A 22696-nucleotide genomic window follows, 5' to 3' on the forward strand; every position below is an offset into this window, starting at 1 on the left:
TTACGGATTTGTCTAAAATTTGGTATTTGTAGGGTATAACGGGTTCTAGCTCGTGTGGCGAAATATATTATGTATAGGTCCACGTTTTGGTATAGCCCCCATACAACGGTACTTCCCGAAATTCGGTATTGCGATTATTTTTGCCACATTTTCACGAGTTTGTCTAAAAATTGGTCTTTGTAGGTCGTATGGCGAAACATTGAAGATATATAACTACGTTTTGGTATAGCCCCTAATAGCGGTACCTCCCAATATTCGGTATTTTGTTCATTTTTGCTACAATTTTGCACGGATTTGTCTAAAAATTGGTCTTTGTAGGACAAAATGGTTTCCATCTTTTTGGCGAAACAGTCTATGTATAGATCAACGTTTCGGTATAGATCCCATGTAACGGTACCTCCCGATATTCGGTATTTTCATGATTTTTGCCCATTTTTACGGATTTGTCTAAAAATTGGTATTTGTAGGGTATAATGGGTTCTTACTCGTGTTGCGAAGCATTGGGGGTATAGGTCACCCTTTTGGTATAGCCCCATACAACGGTGCCTCCCGATATTTAGTATTTTGATGATTTTTGCCATATTTTTTCGAGGATTTGTCTAAAAATTGGTATTTGTAGGGTATATTGGGTTCTAGCTCGTGCGGCGAAGCACTGAAGGTATAGGTCCATGTTTTGGCATAGATCCCATACAACGGTGCCTCCCGATATTGGGTATTTTGATGATTTTTGAAACATTTTTTCGAGGATTTGTCTAAAAATTAGAATTTGTTGGTCATGATGGGTTCTTGCTCCGGTGGCGAAACATTGTATGTATAGGTCCACCGTTTGGTATAGACCCCATATAACGGTACCTCCCGATATTCACTATTTTGATGATTTTTGCACATTTTTTACGGATTTGTTTAAAAATTGGTATTTGTAGGGTATAATGCGTTCTACCACGTGTGGCGAAACATTGAAGGTATAGGTCCACGTTTTGGTGTAGACCCCATAAAACTGTACCTCCCGATATTCGATATTTCAATGTTTTTTTTGCCATATTTTTCAACGGATTTGTCTAAAATTTGGTCTATGTAGGTCATAAAACCGTACGTCTTGACATTCGGTATTTTGATGATTTTTGTCCATTTTTACGGATTTGTCTAAAAATTGGTATTTGTAGGGTATAATGGGTTCTAGCTCTTGTGGCGAAACATTGAAGGTATAGGTCCACATTTTGTATAGACCCCCATACAACGGTACCTCACGATATTCGGTATTTTGATGATTTTTGCAACTTTTTTTCACGGATTTGTCTAATAATTGGTATTTGTTGGTCATGATGGGTTCTTGCCCCGGTGGTAAAACATTGTATGTATAGGTCCTCGTTTTGGTATAGCCCCCATAAAACGGTACCTCCCGATACTCGGCATTTCGGCGAAATATGGTGTGCATAAATCCACGTTGTTGTATAGCCCCAAATATAACAGTACCTCCCGATATTCGGTATTATGACGATTTTTGCCACATTTATTCACGGATTTTTCTAAAAATTTGTATTTGCAGGGTATAATGGGTCCTAGCTCGTGTGGCGAAACATTGAATGTATAGGTCCACGTTTTGTATAGACCCCCATACAACGGTACCTCACGATATTCGGTATTTTGATGATTTTTGCAACTTTTTTTTCACGGATTTGTCTAATAATTGGTCTTTGTAGGTTATAGTGAGTTCTAGCTCATATGGCGGTACATTGTATGTGTAGATCCAAGTTTTGGTATGACCCTATATAACAGTACCGCCCGAAATTTCCCTTTTGTTGATTTTTGCCTTTTTTTACACGGATTTATCTAACAATTGGTCTTTGTAGGTCATAATGGGTTCTAGCTCGTTTGGCGAAACATTGAATGTATAGGTCCACGTTTTGTATAGACCCCCATACAACGGTACCTCACGATATTCGGTATTTCGATGATTTTTGAAACATATCTTACGGATTTGTGCAAAAGTATTTTTAGTGTATAATGGGTTCTACCTTGTATGGCGATACATTGTATGTGTAGATCCACGTTTTGGTATGACCCTAAATAACAGTATCGCCCGATTTTCTGTTTTTTGTTGATTTTTGCCACACTTTTTCATGGATTTGTCGAAAAATTGGTCTTTGTAGGCCATGATGGGTTCTAGCTCGTTTGGCGAGACATTGTATGTATAGATCCAAGTTTCGGTATTTTCATGATTTTTGCCCATTTTTACGGATTTGTCTAAAAATTGGTATTTGTAGGGTATAACGGGTTCTTACTCGTGTGGAGAAGCATTGGAGGTATAGGTTCACCTTTTGGTATAGCCCCATACAACGGTGACTCCCGAAATTCGGTATTTTGATGATTTTTGCCATATTTTTTCAAGGATTTGTCTAAAAATTGGTATTTGTTGGTCATGATGGGTTCTTGCCCCGGTGGTGAAAAAGGTCCACGTTTTGGTATAGACCCTATAAAACAGTACCTCCCAATATTCTGTATTTTGTTGATTTTTGCCACTTTTTTCACGGATTTGTCTAAAAAATAGTCTTCGTAGGTCATAATGGGTTCTAGCTCGGCGAAACATTTTACGTATAGGTCCACATTTTGGTATAGCCCCAATACAAGAGTAATTCCCAGAATTCGTATTTTGATGATTTTTGACACAATTATTTACGATTTTTTTTAAAAATTGGAATTTGTAGGTCATAATGGGTTCAAGCTCGTTTGGCGAAACATTGTATGTACAGATCCAAGTTTCGGTATTTTCATGATTTTTGCCCATTTTTACGGATTTGTCTAAAAATTGGTATTTGTAGGGTATAACGGGTTCTTACTCGTGTGGAGAAGCATTGGAGGTATAGGTCCACTTTTTGGTATAGCCCCATACAACGGTGACTCCCGATATTCGGTATTTTGATGATTTTTGCCATATTTTTTCAAGGATTTGTCTAAAAATTGGTATTTGTTGGTCATGATGGGTTCTTGCTCCGGTGGTGAAAAAGGTCCACGTTTTGGTATAGACCCTATAAAACATTACCTCCCAATGTTCTGTATTTTGTTGATTTTTGCCACTTTTTTCACGGATTTGTCTAAAAAATAGTCTTCGTAGGTCATAATGGGTTCTAGCTCGGCGAAACATTTTACGTATAGGTCCACGTTTTGGTATAGCCCCAATACAACGGTAATTCCCAGAATTCGTATTTTGATGATTTTTGACACAATTTTTTACGAATTTTTTTAAAAATTGGAATTTGTAGGTCATAATGGGTTCTAGCTCGTTTGGCGAAACATTGTATGTATAGATCCAAGTTTCGGTATTTTCATGATTTTTGCCCATTTTTACGGATTTGTCTAAAAATTGGTATTTGTAGGGTATAACGGGTTCTTACTCGTGTGGAGAAGCATTGGAGGTATAGGTCCACCTTTTGGTATAGCCCCATACAACGGTGACTCCCTATATTCGGTATTTTGATGATTTTTGCCATATTTTTTCAAGGATTTGTCTAAAAATTGGTATTTGTTGGTCATGATGGGTTCTTGCTCCGGTGGTGAAAAAGGTCCACGTTTTGGTGTAGACCCTATAAAACATTACCTCCCAATGTTCTGTATTTTGTTGATTTTTGCCACTTTTTTCACGGATTTGTCTAAAAAATAGTCTTCGTAGGTCATAATGGGTTCTAGTTCGGCGAAACATTTTACGTATAGGTCCACGTTTTGGTATAGCCCCAATACAACGGTAATTCCCAGAATTCGTATTTTGATGATTTTTGACACAATTTTTTACGAATTTTTTTAAAAATTGGAATTTGTAGGTCATAATGGGTTCTAGCTCGTTTGGCGAAACATTGTATGTATAGATCCAAGTTTCGGTATTTTCATGATATTTGCCCATTTTTACGGATTTGTCTAAAAATTGGTATTTGTAGGGTATAACGGGTTCTTACTCGTGTGAAGAAGCATTGGAGGTATAGGTCCACCTTTTGGTATAGCCCCATACAACGGTGACTCCCTATATTCTGTATTTTGATGATTTTTGCCATATTTTTTCAAGGATTTGTCTAAAAATTGGTATTTGTTGGTCATGATGGGTTCTTGCCCCGGTGGTGATAAAGGTCCACGTTTTGGTATAGACCCTATAAAACAGTACCTCCCAATGTTCTGTATTTTGTTGATTTTTGCCACTTTTTTCACGGATTTGTCTAAAAAATAGTCTTCGTAGGTCATAATGGGTTCTAGCTCGGCGAAACATTTTACGTATAGGTCCACGTTTTGGTATAGCCCCAATACAACGGTAATTCCCAGAATTCGTATTTTGATGATTTTTGACACAATTTTTTACGATTTTTTTTAAAAATTGGAATTTGTAGGTCATAATGGGTTCTAGCTCGTTTGGCGAAACATTGTATGTATAGATCCAAGTTTCGGAATTTTCATGATTTTTGCCCATTTTTACGGATTTGTCTAAAAATTGGTATTTGTAGGGTATAACGGGTTCTTACTCGAGTGGAGAAGCATTGGAGGTATAGGTCCACCTTTTGGTATAGCCATATACAACGGTGACTCCCGATATTCGGTATTGTGATGATTTTTGCTTATTTTTTTGAGGATTTGTCTAAAAATGGGAATTTGTTGGCCATGATAGGTTTTTGCTCCGGTGGCGAAACATTGTATGTATAGGTCCACGTTGTTGTATAGCCCCATATAACGGTACCTCTCGATATTCGGTATTTGGATTAGTTTTGCCACATTTTTTTGATGGGTTCTTGCCCCGGTGGTGAAAAAGGTCCACGTTTTGGTATAGACCCCATATAACAGTACCTCCCGATATTCGGTATTTTGTTGATTTTTTCCACTTTTTTTACGGATTTGTCTAAAAATTGGTCTTCGTAGGTCATAATGGGTTCTAGCTCGGCGAAACATTTTATATATAGGTCCACCTTTTGGTATAGCCTCCATATAACGGTACCTGCCAATATTCGGTATTTTGATGTGTTTTCCCACAATTATTGTATAGGTCCACGTTATTGTATAGCCCCATATAACGGAACCTCCGATATTTTTGCCACTTTTTTCACGGATTTGCCTAAAAACTGTAATTTGTTGGTTATGATGGAACTTGCTCCGGTGGCGAAACATTGTATGTATATGTCAATGTTCTTGTATAGGCCCATATAACGGTACCTCCCGAAATTCCGTACTTCGATTATTTTTGCCACACTTTTTCACGGACTTGTCTAAAAATTGGTATAATGGGTCCTAAATTGGGTATAATGGGTCCTAGCTCGTGTGCCGAAACATTGAAGGTATAGGTCCACGTTTTGGTATAGACCCCATACAACTGTACTACTTTTTTCACGGATTTGTCTAAAAATTGGCCTTTGTAGGTCATAATGGGTTCTAGCTCGGCGAAACATTTTATGTATAGATCCACGTTTTGGTATAGCCCCCATGTAACGGTAGCTCCCAATATTCGGTATTTTGGTGGGTTTTGCCACACTTGTTTACGGATTTGTCTTAAAATTGGCCTTTGTAGGTCACAATGGGTTCTAGCTCGTGTGGCGAAACATTTCAGGTATAGGTCCACGTTTTGGTATAGACCCCATATAACTGTACCTCCCGATATTCGATATTTTGGTGAGTTTTGCCACACTTGTTTACGGATTTGTCTTAAAATTGGCCTTTGTAGGTCATAATGGGTTCTAGCTCGGCGAAATATTTTACGTATAGGTCCACGTTTTGGTATAGCCCCAATACAACGGTAATTCGTATTTTGATGATTTTTGACACAATTTTTCACGAATTTTTTTAAAATTTGGAATTTGTAGGTCATAATGGGTTCTAGCTCGTGTGGCGAAACATTGTATGTATAGGTCCACGTTGTTGTATAGCCTCATATAACGGTACCTCCCGATATTCGGTATTTTGATGATTTTTGCCATATTTTCCAACGAATTTCTCTAAAAAATGGTTTTGGTGTAGCCCCCACATAACGGTACCTCCCGATATTCGATATTTTGATCAGTTTTGCCACATCTTTTCACGGATGTGTCTAAAAATTGGTATTTGTTGGTAATGATGGGTTCTTGCCCCGGTGGTGAAAAAGGTCCACGTTTTGGTTTAGACCCCATAAAACAGTACCTCCCGATATTCGGTTTTTTGATGATTTTTGCAACATTTTTTCACGGATTTGTCTAAAAATTGGACTTTATAGGTCATAATGGGTTCTAGCTCGTATAGCGAAACATTGTATGTATAGGTCCACGTTGTTGTATAAGCCCCATACAACGGTACCTCCCGAAATTCGGTATTTCGATTATTTCTGCCACTTTCTTTCACGGATTGGTTTAAACATTGGTCTTTTTAGGTCATAATGGGATCTAGCTCGTGTGGCGAAACATGAAAGTATAGGTCCACGTTTTGTATAGACCCCATACAGCAGTACCTCCCATATAACAGTACCGCCCGATATTCGGTATTTTGATGATCTTTGCCACTTTTTTCACGGATTTGTCTAAAAATTGGAATTTGTAGGTCATAATGGGTTCTAGCTCGTATGGCGGAACATTGTGTGTATACATCCAAGTTTTGGTATAGCCACATTTCTTCACGGATTTGTCTAAAAATGGGTATTTGTCATGATGGGTTATTGCTCCGGTGGTGAAACAGGTCCACGTTTTGGTATAGACCCCATATAACACTATCTCCCGATATTCGGTTATTGTTGATTTTTTGCCATTTTTTCACGGATTTGTATAAAAATGGGAATTTGTAGGGTATAATGGGTTCTAGCTCCTGTGGCGAAACCTTGAAGGTATAGGTCCACGTGTCGGCGTAGACCCCAAAAAACAATACCTCCCGATATTCGGTATTTTGATGATTTTTGCCACAATTTTTCACAATCATAAGTCCACATTTTGGTATAGCCCCCATATAACGGTACATCACAATATTCGGTATTGGGATGAGTTTTGCCACATTTTTTCCACGGATTTGTCTAAAATTTGGAATTTGTTTGTCATGATGGAATCATGAAAACATGGGAACATTTTATATATAGGTCCACGTTTTGGTATAGCCCCATATAACGGTACCCCCCGATATTCGGTGTTTTGATAAGTTTTGTCACTTTTTTTCACGGATTTTGCTAAAAATTGGACTTTGTGGGTTATAATGGATTTCTAGCTTGGCGTCACATTTTATGTGTAGGTTCACGTTTTGGTATAGCCCCCATACAACAGTACCTCCCTATATTCGGTATTTTTATGAGTTTTGCCACATTCTTTCACGGATTTTCCTAAAAATTGGAATCTGTTGGTCATGTAGGAATCTTTCTCCGGTGGCGAAACATTGTACGTATAGGTCCACGTTTTGGAATAGCTCCCATACAACGGTACCTCCCGATATTCGGTATTTTGAAGATTTTTGTCACTTTTTCACGGACTTGTCTAAAAATTGGTATTTGTAGGGTATAATGGGTTCTGGCTCGTGTGGCGAAACATTTTATGTATAGGTCCACGTTGTTGTATAGGCCCATATAACGGTACCTCCCGAAATTCGGTATTTCGATTATTTTTGCCACTTTTTTACGGATTTGTCTAAAAATTAATCTTTTTAGGCCATAATGGGTTCTAGCTCGTGTGGCGAAAAAATTTTATGTATAGGTCCACGTATAGGGATAGCCCCCATACAACGGCACCTCCCGATATTCGGTATTTTGACGATTTTTGCCACATTTTTTCGAGGATTTGTCTAAAAATTGGAATTTGTTGGTCATGATGGGTTCTTGCTCCGGTAAGGAAACATTGTATGTATAGGTCCACGTTTTGGTATAGACCACATATAACGGTACCTCCCGATATTCGGTATTTTGATGATTTTTGCCACATTGTTTTACGGATTTGTCTAAAAATTGGTCTTTGTAGTACATAACTCGTGTGGAGAAACATTGAAGATATATGTCCACGTTTTGGTATAGCTCCCATATAATGGTAAAAATTGGTATTTGTTGGCCATGATGGAATCTTGCTCCGGTGGCGAAACATAGTATGTATGGGTCCACGTTTTGGTATATACCCCATATAACGGTATCACCCGTTATTCGGTATTTCGATTATTTATGCCACTTTTTTCACGGATTTGTCTAAAAATTGGTCTTCGTAGGTCATAATGGGTTCTAGCTCGGAGAAGCATTCTATGTATGTCCACGTTTTGGTATAGCCCCCATACAACGGTACCTCCCGATATTCGATATTTTGATCAAAGCTACATGTTTTTGAGGATTTGTCTAAAAATTGGGATTTGTGTGTCAGAATTTGTTCTTCAGTGGCTAATCATTGTATGTCCACGTTTTGGTAGAGACCCCATATAATGGTACCTCCCGATATTCGGTATTTTGTGGATTTTTGGCATATTTATTCGGGAATTTGTCCAAAAATTGATATTTGTGGGTCATACTGGATTCTAGCTCCTGTGGCGAAACATTGTATGTAGGTCCATGTTATTGTATAGCCCCATAAAAAATACCTCCCGATATTCGGTATTTTGATTATTTTTGCCACGTTTTTCACGGATTTGTCTAAAAATTGGCTTTGGTATATCCCCCATATAACGGTACCTCCCGATATTCGGTATTTTAATGAGATTTGCCATTTTTTTCACGGATTTTTCTAAAAATTGGAGTTTGTAGGTTATAATGGATTCTAACTCGGCGAAACATTTTATGTATAGGTCCACGTTTTGGTATAGCCTCCATACAACGATAACTCCCAATATTCGGTATTTTGATGAGTTTGCCATATTTTTTCACGGATTAGTCTAAAAATTGGAATTGGTCATAATTGGTTCTAGCTCGGCGAAACATATTATGTATAGGTCCACGTTTTGGTATAGTTCCCATTCAGCGGTACCTCCCGATATTCGGTATTTTGATGAGTTTTGCCGCATGTTTTTTTTTTTTTTTTTTGGTTTTTTTGTCGTTCGTTCTCACGCCTCTCACACCCTATACGTAGAGAGCACGTACACACCAAAGTCCGGACTAAGGCGAGTTAGCAATAGTTTCACACCGGCTACAGAAACTACATCAGCCAGTGAATAAAATACTAAAAAGACACACACAGGTTAGTAAACATAAGTTAACAAGGTACAAATTTCTAAAATCGCTGCTCATTGGGTGCGTCTACTGTACCGCAAAGGGAAATGTAGATCAAGTGCCAGATGATCAAGCAGCTTAATAATGTATAACAGAATTTCAATCTACTGTTTACAACTATTGCTCAAAGGCGATTTCTACTAGTTTTGCTTGGGAAGATGTAGATAAGATGCCGTTAAATGAGTTTGGAGAATTAAGAACAAAAACATGTAACAATTAACGAATACTCACTAAGCAAACATAAAATAACATATGTAGTATATAGTTCTTTATTGTATTTAACGGATTACTTAAGCAAATAGTGTTAAATAAACTGTTATAAATAACATAAAGTGACCTCATACGATAATTTTAAAGGTACGAAATTACGAGTTCTGCGAGAAGGAACATTATGGTATATTTCACCTATAAGAAATGGAAATTCAATGAGACCGCGTACTAGTTTAATGATAAATAGTGCTCTCAAAATAAAACGTCTTCTTTCAAGTGATGGAAGGTCAATTAACAATAACCGACTCTCATAAGAAGGAAGAGGTTCGGAAACGTTCCAGTTTAAACCACGTAAAGTGAAAATTAAAAACTGAATTTGTACTGATTCTATTTTATCAGATTACGAGTTCTGCAAGAAGGAACATTATGGTATATTTCACCTATAAGAAATGGAGAATCATTAAGACCGCGTACTAGTTTAATGATAAATAGTGCTCTCTCTCCACAATATACAGTCATATTCTATTACTGGACGCACCAAGCTAACAAATAATCTTTTAGTTACATAAGGATCATCAAACTCTTTAGACCAGCGCTTGATGAAACCTAGTAAAGATTTTGCTTTATTAACGCAAGAATCAATATGCAAATGAAACCGAAGCTTAGGATCTAATATTGCGCCCAAATCAACGAAAGATTTGTGGGAGCCAATAAAGTAGTTAGATAATAAAGTTTGGGATCGAAAGAAAGACAACATTTTGCATTTTTTTAGCTTAAGGGTCATACCATTTGCACTTCACCAGTTTACGATTGAGTATAAATGTTATTGTAAGGAGATTTGATCGCTAGGTGAATTTGTGTAAAGAAAAAGCTTCACATCATCAGCGTACATTAAAATTTTGGAAAAACGAACTACGTTTGGAAGGTCATTTAGGTAAAGAACAAAAAGTAATGGGCCCAGGTGACTTCCCTGGGGTACACCAGATGAAACAATGATATTCATCGAAGAAACATCATTAAAAATAACTCTTTGTGTACGATTATGTAAGTAGGAGGATATCCAGTTTAAAAGTGATGTTGGGAAACCCATTAAGTCTAGTTTTTGAAGCAAGAGCTAATGAGCTTTGCTAAAAACAGTGTAAATAACGTCAGTCTGTTGCTTATTCACAAAACCATTTTGAACTTGACAAACAAATTCTAATAGATTAGTAATAGTAGATCTACCTTTCATGAAACTGTGTTGACAAGGTGAAATTATGCTTTTTATGTAGTGTAATATTCTTCGTGATACCAAAAGTTCGAATAGTTTAGGAATGGCGCTTAATTTTGTGATACACCTATAATTATTGATGATACTCCTATTTCCTGATTTATGCAAGGGAATAACAAAGCTCAATTGCCAATAGCATGGAAAATATCCTTTAGATAGGGAGAAATTAAACATTTTAGTGAGAGGTACAGAAATATCACTAGCGCAAGATGTTAAAATGTACGTTGGAACGCCGTCAGGGCCTGGATAGAATGAGGAGCGTAGTGTTCATAACCCACAGAGAACTTCGTCATCTGTCAGGATACGGGGAAAATTATTTAATTTCTCATTTTTATAGCTGTAAGGACCATTAAAAGTATTCTGGGTATAAGATGATTGATTACATGATTAGAACTCCACCTCCTTTTTTCCATAAACTCTCTTTTCTGTAGACTTGATAATAATTAGAGAATAACTCAGTATCCAGGACATCAGGTTTTAACCACGTTTCAGTGAAAGCAATAATTTTATATTCAGAAAAGAAACTTTCAAGGAAAACATCTCTAAGCTTAATGTTTAATCCTCTTACATTTTGATAAAGGATCGGTCAGATGCCATTTAGTTTTTTGGCGCAGTTACGATGTTTACAGACTTATGTACATTGGAGCGTTCTCTAAAAACTTTACCAATATATCATCGGGCCAAAACGAACTACTAACAACAGTGTTAAAAAGTCTGTTAGGGACTGTTATTTTAAACGACGAAATGTCGCGCTCCTGAGACGAGTTAAATTTAAAGATGTTTAAATCATTATCGCTTACGTCACGTAACTTAGATAACGTATAAGTTTCAGGATGAAGTCTGTATATAAATACTGTTTTGCGACGTGCTACAACATCAAGCTGATTAGAAGTTGATGGATCAGCAACATTTACAGCAGCCAAAGCGTTTGGAGGAATTTCTGTTGGAGCTTGCACCACAATAGCTGGTGGGTTAGAAAACACTCTTTTGGAGGTCAATTCGAGATTGAGCTTGTACCGTTGGAAGTAACATCCGAGGCATTACGATGAGAAACTAGGAGGAGGATTTGGCGAAATCGGAGAATTTAAGCTGATTATATTATCGAGACCTAAATTGTTTGTTCCGATATTGTTTACAACAGCTGATTTTTTTTCCTCTTTGGAAAATCATCAGATAATTCAAAGCTGTTAACCAATTTTAAAATTTTTTCAATTTTTTTAAAAGTTAAATGAAAACTTTTTTAACTTATCGATTTTAGCCTTAGTTTCTTTAAAAAGGCAATGATAATCAACTTGAAGATCTCTACAATCAAAATAAGACCGACGTAGACCTCTAATCTTGTCAGTAATAAAATCATACTGTCTGCCATTAAAACCAGCACATTTCAGATGCATAAAATTATCGCAAATAAAACAAGAAATAAGACGCTCATTGATGTCCCTAACTGAACAGTCTTTGAAAGAGCATGTCATTTTTTATAATAACAAATTAGATGAAAATATCAGTTAATAATTTTTTTTATATAAAATAAGAAGGTAAACTGTATAATATGAACACGGTGTAATAATCAATATACTATTAGTGCCTAAAATATGACAAAAATATATTATTACATACAAAACAGCTAAAGGGAAATCATCTACAAACGTCAAAACAAACAAAAACACGACGAAACAAATGTAAGCACAAAATAAAACAAAAAAAAAGAACACTGAAGTTTTACCGAAAAATTTTAATAAACTTTTTTAAGCAAAAAAAAAAGTAAAAAAGCTGTAAGTTCGGCCGGGCCGAACTTTTAATACCCTCCACCATTTGGTTCAAATTTGGCGATTTCCAAAAAAAAAAAATAAATAAATAAATAACATAAAATAAAATTAAAAAAATCTGTTAAAAATTCTGTTAAAATCTTAAAAATACCGAATGTCTATACGACGACGTAGACCTGCATAGGCAACTTTTGTCATAAGTTATTACAATATTTAAATGCGAAACTTTAAGAAAAATCTGTTTATAATGTAGCTAAAATCATCAAAATACCGAATATCGGGGGATACGGTATATGGGGGCTATACGAAGACGTGGACCTACATGGCCCGTTTTCTGTTTTCAGCTGCAGTATCTATTGCGAACTTCAAATACCAAATTTGGAACGGTTCCGTTAAATAATGTCGCTAAAATCATCAAAATACCGAATATCGGGGGGTACTGTATATGGGGGATATACGAAGACGTGGACCTGCACAGATAATTGTCTGTCTTAGGCTGTAGTATCCATTACGACCTTCAAATGCCAAATTTGAAACAATTCCGGTGAATAATGTCGCTAAAAACATCAAAATACCGAATATCGGGAGGTACCGTTATATGAGGGCTATATGATAACTTGGACCTACATGACCCATTTACGAACCTAACCTGCCTACTGGCAAAATATACATGTGTTCGAAGGATAGCGTGATTACAACAGACGGACAGACAGACAGACAGACGGACATGGCTAAATCGTCTTAGAATTTTACGCTGATCAAGAATATATATACTTTGTTGGGTCTGACGTGAGTATCTCGAGGAGTTACAAACGGAATGACAAAATTAATATACCCTTCATAGTATGGTGGAGAGTATAAAAAAACACTTGTTTCACAAAAACTTCACACTTTTGAAAACAAGATAAATTGTGTTAATTTAAATGTCACAATTTGACACTTTTAATGACGCCTTAAACACAAAAAAATGAATTTTTATTTCGTTAGACGAACACACAGAAAAGAAACACTTTCAATCGACCGGAGTTGCCAGATATTTGTCTAAAAATTGATATTTGTAGTGTATAATGGGTTCTAATTCATGTGGCGAAACATTGAAGGTATATGTCCACTTTTTGGTATTGCCCCCATATAACGGTACCTCCCGATATTCGGTATTTTGATGATTTTTGCCACTTTTTTCACGGATTTGTCTAAAAATTGGACCTTCTGATTAAAATGGGTTCTAGCTCTTATGGCGAAATATTTTATGTGTAGGTCCACGCTTTGGTATATACCCCATATAACGGTACCTCCCGATGTTCGGTATTTTGATGATTTTTGGCACATTTATTCGGGGTTTTATCTAAAAATTTGACTTTGTAGGTTATAATGGGTTCTAGCTCTTGTGACGAAACATTGTATGTATGGGTCCACGTTTAGGTATAGCCCCGTATAACGGTACCACACGATATTCGGTATTACGATGATGTTTGCCAAATTTTTTCACGGATTTGTCTACAAATTGGAATATTTTGGTCATGATGGGATCTTTATCCGGTGGCGAAACATTGTATGTATAGGTCCACGTTTTGGTATAGACCCCATATAACGGTACCTCCCAATATTCGGTATTGTGTTGATTTTTGCCACTTTTTTCACAGATTTGTCTAAAAATTGTTTCACGTTTTCCTAAAACGTAGTTTTTTGATAAATTTATGGTAATTTGTTTCACATGAAGATTAAAGTGAAACACTCTTGGGTTCAGACACTTTTATATAATAATGTATTCTTTACCTTAAGGTGGGGGGTATTGAAAGTTCCGCCCGACCGAACTTAATCTGTTTTAGGGTGTTTAGAGTATTATGTATTTGTGCATTTGTTTGTAACACGGAGACGGAAGTGAGATAGACCCATAGTTACTTTTGAGGATCTCCATAGAATCACTTTCTGAGTTGATTTATGCATGTCAGTCCGTCTGTCCGTCCGTCCGTCTGTCCATATATTATTGTGAACAAAATGCAGGTCGCATTTATTATCCGATTGAGATGAAATTTTCCAAACAACAGTTGTTTGGCCCAAGGACGAACCCTATTGAAATTGGAAATAATCGGTAAAAATGTAGATATAGCTCCCATATATATCTTCGTCCGATTTGCCTTTTATTGTGCATCAAACGTCTAATATTTGCCCAAATGGGATGGAATTTGGCACATACGACCGAATTGAGTCTAGAAGGTAGTATGCCAAATTCGGTTCAGATATAGCTATAGCTCTCATCAGATATAGCTATAGCTCCCATATATTGTTCATCCGATTTGTTGTATTTGTTACCCACAGCCGTAATATGCACTCCGTAACAACGATATTCAGGGAAATATGTCAAATACAGCTCAGAAATATCTTTGCCAAATTTTATCGAAATCGGTTCAGATTTGGATATAGCTCTCTTATATATCTATATCTGATTTCAAATTAATTTTGCACCAAATGGACAATACAAGTCCGAATTTAAAAGATACAAATGCTTCGGCATATTTAGTCCTTTCAACTTTAAATTATAATCATAAAAATAGCGTGTATGATTGAATTCTCGCATAATAACTTTTAATTGTTATGTGGAACTCTACTAAATTAGCAAAGTGGTGTAGGGTATCATAATTTCGGCCCGCCCGACTTTAGGACATTCTTTACTGGTTTTTTTTATTAGAAAATAAATCATAAAATACGTAATGTAAAGCCATTGTTACTTGATATAGAGTGTTCTAATGACAAGCAGAACTTTACAATACCACCTTTACACCAATATAATCTAAATTGTTACAACAAGTAGCCCGGAAAGTTTTAACCATGTCCGTCAGCTCAGCAACGAGCGAGACATTTTTTAACATCTGGAAACATTCTAAACGAAAGATATACTAGGCTTTTAAGTTCTAGCTTGGACAAAATAATGTATTTCATAATATTCAAATACATGTATAAGTAAGTTTTTGTACTATATTTACATGTATATTTTAGAAGTACATATGAATATTATTTGAATACATAAATTCAAAACTAGATCAATATCTCTTTTTACATAAAAAAAGTCGTGCGAGAAGGCATATACTTCTCTAAAATGGCTTGAAAGTGAATGTCCCGGCCCATCCAATGCATACTCCTGTTATTGTGTTGCTGCAGAAAGGGTTGGTTGCTTTGAACTTTGAGACGGCAACATCGAGTTGGTTGCGCATTTAGGTCCGTTGTAATTACTTAGAATCATTTGACACACATCAGTGACTTAAATTGTCCTATGTCGGTAGAGGACAACCAAGAAGGTAGTTTTATAAAAATAAATCCAAGTAATTATTATATATTTACGATGGCAAACTGCTGCAAACACATTTTAAAATTCTTATTTAGAATTGTATCATTAACAACACCTGTTTGTAAAAATGTATATACATAAATCCATTTTATATACACAAATCAGGGATGGACATTTTTTGCATGAAGTTAAATTTCACAATATTGCAGAATTACAGATACTAATTATTATTTTAAATGAGATTATTTTGGTTGGTATAATTTTAAATTGAAGTTTTGAAAAAATCAAATGTAGTTTTTCAAAAAATTGGATGAATATAATTAAATGAAGGATATGCTATAAATTTCATATATTATCAATTTTTACACCCCCCACCATACTATGGATCGTATATTAATTTTGTCATTCCGTTTGTAACTCCTCGAAATACTCATGTCAGACCCAACAAGTATACATAATCTTGATCAGCGTAAAATTCTAAGACGATTTAGCCATTGCCATCTGTCTGTCTCTCTGTCCGTCTGTCTGTTGTAATCACGCTACCTTTCGAACGAATTGAGATAGAAGTCTAAAATTTGCACACATGTTTATTTTGGATACTACAGAAAATTGTGTGTGTAGGCCCACGTCTTCGTATAGCCCCCATATAAGGGTTCCTCCCCATATTCGGTATTTTGATGATTTTAGTGACATTATTCACTGGAATTGTTTCAAATTTGGTCTTTGAAGTTCGTAATGAATACTACAACCTAAGGCAGAAAATTGTCTACGCAGGTGCACGTCTTCATATAACCCCCATATAACGGTACCTCCCAATATTCGGTATTTTGAGTTTCAAATTACGTATTTAGAGTTCGTAATGGGAACTACAGTATGTGACAGAAAATTGTCTATGCAGGTCCAGGTCTTCGTATAGGCCCCACATATCAGTACCTTCCAATATTCGGTATTTTGACGATTTTAGGTACAATACTCACCGAAATTGTTTGAGATGTTGGATTTGAAGTTAGTAATGGAAGTTAAGCCTGTGACAGAAGATTTTCTATACAGGTCCAGGTCTTCGTAAAGCTCCAATATAACGGTACCTACCTATATACGGAATTTGATGATTTTATCTACATTATTCACCGATTATTTTAAGTTCCGAATTTGAATATGGTAATGGCTAATGACAAACAATGCCTATGTAGGTCCACGTCATACAGGCCCTAATATAACGGCTATATTCGGTACTTTTAAGCTGTTAACAGAATTTTTGGCGAATGTTACCCTTTTCGAAAATTTCCAAATTCGTTGCAAATGGTGGAGGGTATTCAAAGTTCGGTCCGGCGGAACTTACTGTTATTTTACTTGTTTAATATATTTCAACATATGTTTTCCTACAGACCATGCAACTCGTCATAAAAAAAGGTTAAATTATGAGTCTGCCTTACATCGCGCCAGTTCAACGAAGTATTTAAGAAAGATCTCGGCACATTCGTAGAATAATAAAATGTGTTTGCAGCAGTTTGCCACCCTAATTATATAATAATTACTTGGAGTTGTTTTTATAAAACTACCTTCTTGGTTGTCCTCTACCGATTTAGGACAATTTAAGTCACTGGTGTGTGTCAAATGATTCTAAGTAATTACAGCTGACCTAAATGCGCAACCAACTCGATGTTGCCGTCTCAAAGTTCAAAGCAACCAACCCTTTCTGCAGCAGCACAATAACAGGAGTATGCATTGGATGGGCCGGGACATGCACTTTCAAGCCATTTCAGAGAAGGCACATACTCGCACGACTCTTTTATGTAAAAAGAGATATTGATCTAGTTTTAAATTTATGTATTCAAATAATATTCATATGTACTTCTAAAATATACATGTAAATATAGTACAAAAACTTACTTATAAGTGTATTTGAATATTATGAAATACATTATTTTGTCCAAGCTAGAACTTAAAAGCCTAGTATATCTTTCGTTTAGAATGTGTTAAGATGTTTAAAAATGTCTCGGTCGTTGCTGAGCTGACGGACATGGTTAAAACTTTCCGGGCTACTTGTTGTTATATATTGGTGTGAAGGTGGTATTGTAATTCAAAATTAATTTGAAATCAGATATATATATATATATATATATATATATATATATATATATATATATATATATATATATATATATATATATATATATATATATATATATATATATATATATATATACTATATATATATATATATATATATATATATATATATATATATATATATATATATATAAATGTATGTATATATATATATATATATATATATTTTATATATATATATATATATATATATATATATATTTTTTTTTTTTTATATATATATATTTTTTTTGCACAAGGTTAACATTCATAAATTTGAGGTGGTAAACATAACAAATCAAATATACATGCATGTACCTGGAATTTTTCTTGGATGTTCGAATTATCTATGTGTCTTCCAATGTGGTCTATAAATGTAAATACAGGATTCCACACAATATGATTACGTTCCAGCTTCATAAAAAGTGTCATGTTTAATGCGGAGGCAAAGTTTAAATCTCCAGCGTATGCCAAATTCCAGGCATCGTGTAAAAGCTTAGCTCTGTAATTTATTACTTATTATTACTTGGCTTAAGCAAAGTCATATAAAAGTAAGCAAACATGTTTATTATTTACCTTGTATATGTTGGAATAGCGCTGAGACCTTTTGAGGTTTGCAAAAAGTTCGAGAGTAGATTCCAATTTTTTACATCATAATTTACAGGGAACGGGCCTATTTCCTCAGGATTAACTATGACGAACTTGTCATCACCTGGTAGATTTTCTAAAATTTGTGTCTTTGTATTTGCAAGCCACTTTACAGGCGTTGTGTTTGAGAAATTTATGTCATTCTCTTGTACCACAACAAGTGGTATCCACCATAGCATTTTATCCCGTTCTGGAACGTCATGAGGTCTTTCTCTTAAGTAGACCTTTTGTGTTGCAAGAGCAGTTTTATCGACATAGTCTCGTTTAACATCGACTACCGGCAAGCGATCCTTTATAATCCATGATTTTACTATTTCGGAAATATTATATTCCAGATTCAGAGTATTGTCTAGGTAGGCTTGTTTTGTTAGAATATCCCATAATTCATATTCTCGAAATGTTCCATATTGATGTTTTAAAATAAATGTTCGTATTCCCTCGCGGAATAAATTATCGCCCAATGTGTAGTTCAACATTCGCATAACAAGTTCAGTTTTATATGACGTTGTTTCTTGTTTCATACCAGTGATGCGGGAGTGTGGATATCTTTTACTGAATTCATAGTAAAGGGAATATAATATAGTCATTGGATATTTCCCATTAAATTCTCTACCGTTGTTAATCTGTTAATATATATCGAAAAAGAAAATGATTACTGATTGCAATATTAATAGTTCTTGAGCTTTATTAGGCAACCGTGTTACACGCACCTCAAAGACTATATTTGCTGCAAGAAAGCTTGCAAGGGCTTTGTTTACATGGGCATCATCCCACCAATAGGGTGTTATCCAAGATCCTAACCACTGATAAATCAATTCCTGAGCGATATGATAATAGCCTGGTTGGAGAAGTTCGCGCTCTCTGTAAACATATAGAAAAAGAACAGATAATTAAATATACAAATCAGAAATGGGAACCTATTTCAATGAAATCTAATTTGACAATGCTAATTGCAGCAAATACAAAGTTTATATTTTTATACCCACCACCTTGAATAGGGGGGTATATTAAATTTCTCATTTTGTTTTTAACATCCCTAAATATTCTTCATAGAAATAATGTGAAAATAGCTTGGCTGGAGATGTTAGCATTCTCTGTTAACATATAAAACAGAACAAGTAAATCTTTTTATACCCTCCACCATACTATGGAGGGTATATTATTATCATTCCGTTTGTAACTATTCGAAATACTCATGTCAGACCCAACAAAGTATATATATTCTTGATCAGCGTAAAATTGTAAGTCGATTTAGCGATATCCGTCTGTCTGTCCGTATGTCTGTTTGAATGAATTGAGATAGATGGCTAAAATTTTGCACACATGTTTATTTTTCCAGCAGGCAGGTTAAGTTCGTAAGTGGGTCATTTGGTCTACGTTTTCATATGCCCCCCATATAAGGGTACCTCCCGATATTCGGTATTTTGATGATTTTAGCGACATTATTCACCGGAATAGTTTCAAATTTGGTATTTGAAGTTCGAAATGGATACTACACCCTAAAACAGAAAATTGTTTGTGCACATCTTCGTAAAGCCCCCATATAACGGTACCTGCCAATATTCTGTATTTTGATGATTTTAGCGTCAGTATTCTCCAGAATTGTTTCAAAATACGTATTGAGAGTTCGTTATGGGAACTACAGCCTGTGAGAGAAAATTGTCTATGCAGGTCCAGGTCTTCGTATAGGCCCCATATATCAGTACCTCCCTATATTCGGTATTTTGACGATTTTAGGTACAATACCCACCGATATTGTTTGAGATGTGGTATTTGAAGTTCGTAATGGATGCTACAGCATGTGACAGAAAATTGTCTACGCAGGTCCAGGTCTTCGCACAGCTCCGATATAAGTGTCGAATTTGAGTATGGTAATGGCTTATGACAAACAATTCCTATGTAGGTCCACGTCGTATAGACCCCAATATAACGGCTATATTTGGTATTTTTAAATTTTAAATGTTTTAAGGATTTTATTTTTGAAAATTTCCAAATTCGTTCCAAATGGTGGAGGGTATTCAAAGTTCGTCTTGGCCGAACTTACTGCTTTTTAACTTGTTTTATTGTACCCTCCACCATACTATGGAGGGATATTAACTTTGTCATTCCGTTTGTAACTCCTCGAAATACTCATGTCATGAAGTTCGTAATTGGGTAATGTAGGTTCACTTTTCATATAGCCCTTATATAACTGTATCTCCCTATATTCGGTATTTTGATCAGGCTAAGACAGAAAAATGTCTGAGCAAATCCACGTCTTCATATAGCCCCTATATAACGGTACCTCTAGATAGTCGGTATTTTGATGATATTAGCGACATTATTCACCGGAATTGTTTCAAATATTTTTGAAGTTCGAAATGGATACTACATCTTATGACAGAAAAATGTCTGTGCTGGTCCACGTCTTCCTATAGCCCCCTACAACGGTACTTCTCTATATTCTGTATATTGATGATTTTAGCGTCATTATTCACGGGGTAATTTCAAATTACATATTTAGAGTTCGTAATGGGAACTAAAGTCTGTGACAGAAAATTGTCTATGCAGGTCCACGTCTTCGTATAGCCCCCATATATCAGTACCTCCCCATATTCGGTATTTTGTCGAGTTTGGATACAATACTCATAGAAATTGTTTGAGATGTCGTATTTGAAGTTGGTAATGGATGCTACAGCGGATGATATAAATATCATTTGAAAATTAATGAAAAATTCTCATTCCTTGAACTATAATTATAATATAAAATATAAAACCACCAAAAATCGAATAAGGTCCGTAAAACATATGCAAACATAATTACTAGCATATTATTCAACCTTCCAAAATGCTACAATATATGATTTAATCTTTCCTGGGTCAAAAGATATGGGTCTATGAACCTGGACAACTCAAATCTGTTCAGTGCATCGAACCAACATTTTCCTAATTTGATGCTATTTTAGGAAGCTGGCATTTGGCAGGGGCTTGACATTTTTCTTCTAGGAATGTCCAACATCAGCTACGCGAACTAAAATCTGTATTCATAATCAGCATAAAATTCTAAGTCGATTTAACTATGTCCGTCTGTCTGTTGAAATCACGATACAGCCCACATTATTTGACGTAGAAATTTGGCAGAACAATTTGTATTGTGTCTAGGATGGTTGGTGTTGAAAATGAGATATATCGGTCCACGTTTTGATATATCCGTCATGTAACGGTACCTCTCAATGTTCGGTATTTTGATGATTTTTGCCACATTTTTTCACGGATTTGTCTAAAAATTAGTATTTGCGAGTCATAATGGGCTCCAGCTCCGGTGGCGAAACATTGTATGTATAGGTTCACGTTGATATTTTGATGATTTTTGTCACATTTTTTCGCGGTTATGTCTAAAAATTGGTAGCTGTGGGTCATAATGGGTTCTAGCTCCTGTGGTGAAACATTTTACGTATTGGTCCACGTTTTGATATAGACCCCCATATAAAGATACCTCCCAATATTCGGTATTTTGATAATTTTTGCCACATTATTCACGGATTTGTCTAAAAATTAGAATTTGTTGGTCATGATGGGTTCTTGCTCCGGTGGCGAAAAATTGTATGTTTAAGTCCACGTTTTGAAATACACCCCATATAACGGTACCTCCTGAATTTGTCTAAAAATTTGTATTTGTAGGTCATATTTGGTTCTAGCTCGTATGATGAAACATTGTATGTATAGGTCCACTTTTTGGTATAGCCCCCATATAACGATACCTCCCAAAATTCGATATTTTGATAAAAATTGGTATTTGCAGTTCATAAGTGGCAGAGCATTGGATATTTAGCTCCACGTTTTCCTAAAGCGTACAAATAACTATATCCACCGATATTCGGTATGTAGATAATCATAGTCACATTTACCCACATAATTGTTTCAAATTTGGTATTTTAGAAGATTTGATAGATGGCAAACCTTGAAGTATAAAATTGCCTATAGAAGTTTCCGTTTTGGTATGGTTCGATAAACCGGCCTCACTCACTTTATGTTCTTTTTGATAAATTTAACTACATTATGCAAACGGTATTACTGGAATATGAAGTTTAAAGAGAAACACGCTTGAGTTCAAATACTTTTATATACCAACCTTTCCTTTACCCTAAGGTGGAGGGTATTGAAAATATAAATAAATAAAATTACTTGTTCGACCGACCGGTTATGTAATCTAAAATCTTTCTATATTGGGTACTTCGTTTACGTAGCGGGCTTTCGGTCGGGGCTTGAGATATTCT

General features: G+C 35.5%; 1 protein-coding gene across 1 annotated transcript in view; it reads right to left on the minus strand.

The window, feature by feature from the left end:
- Nucleotides 1-22696, minus strand: part of LOC101892363 (aminopeptidase N) — a 766723-nt gene that overhangs the window by 47928 nt on the left and 696099 nt on the right. Inside the window, exons 8-10 of the mRNA XM_059122797.1 lie at nt 19151-19301; nt 18369-19063; nt 18111-18294 (exon numbers count right to left, since the gene is read on the minus strand). Of these exons, the coding sequence (XP_058978780.1) occupies nt 18111-18294; nt 18369-19063; nt 19151-19301 (1030 nt within the window). The remainder of the gene's footprint in view (nt 1-18110; nt 18295-18368; nt 19064-19150; nt 19302-22696) is intronic.

Source organism: Musca domestica, unplaced genomic scaffold (genome assembly GCF_030504385.1).
Source record: "Musca domestica strain aabys unplaced genomic scaffold, Musca_domestica.polishedcontigs.V.1.1 21, whole genome shotgun sequence".
Lineage (NCBI taxonomy): Eukaryota > Metazoa > Arthropoda > Insecta > Diptera > Muscidae > Musca > Musca domestica.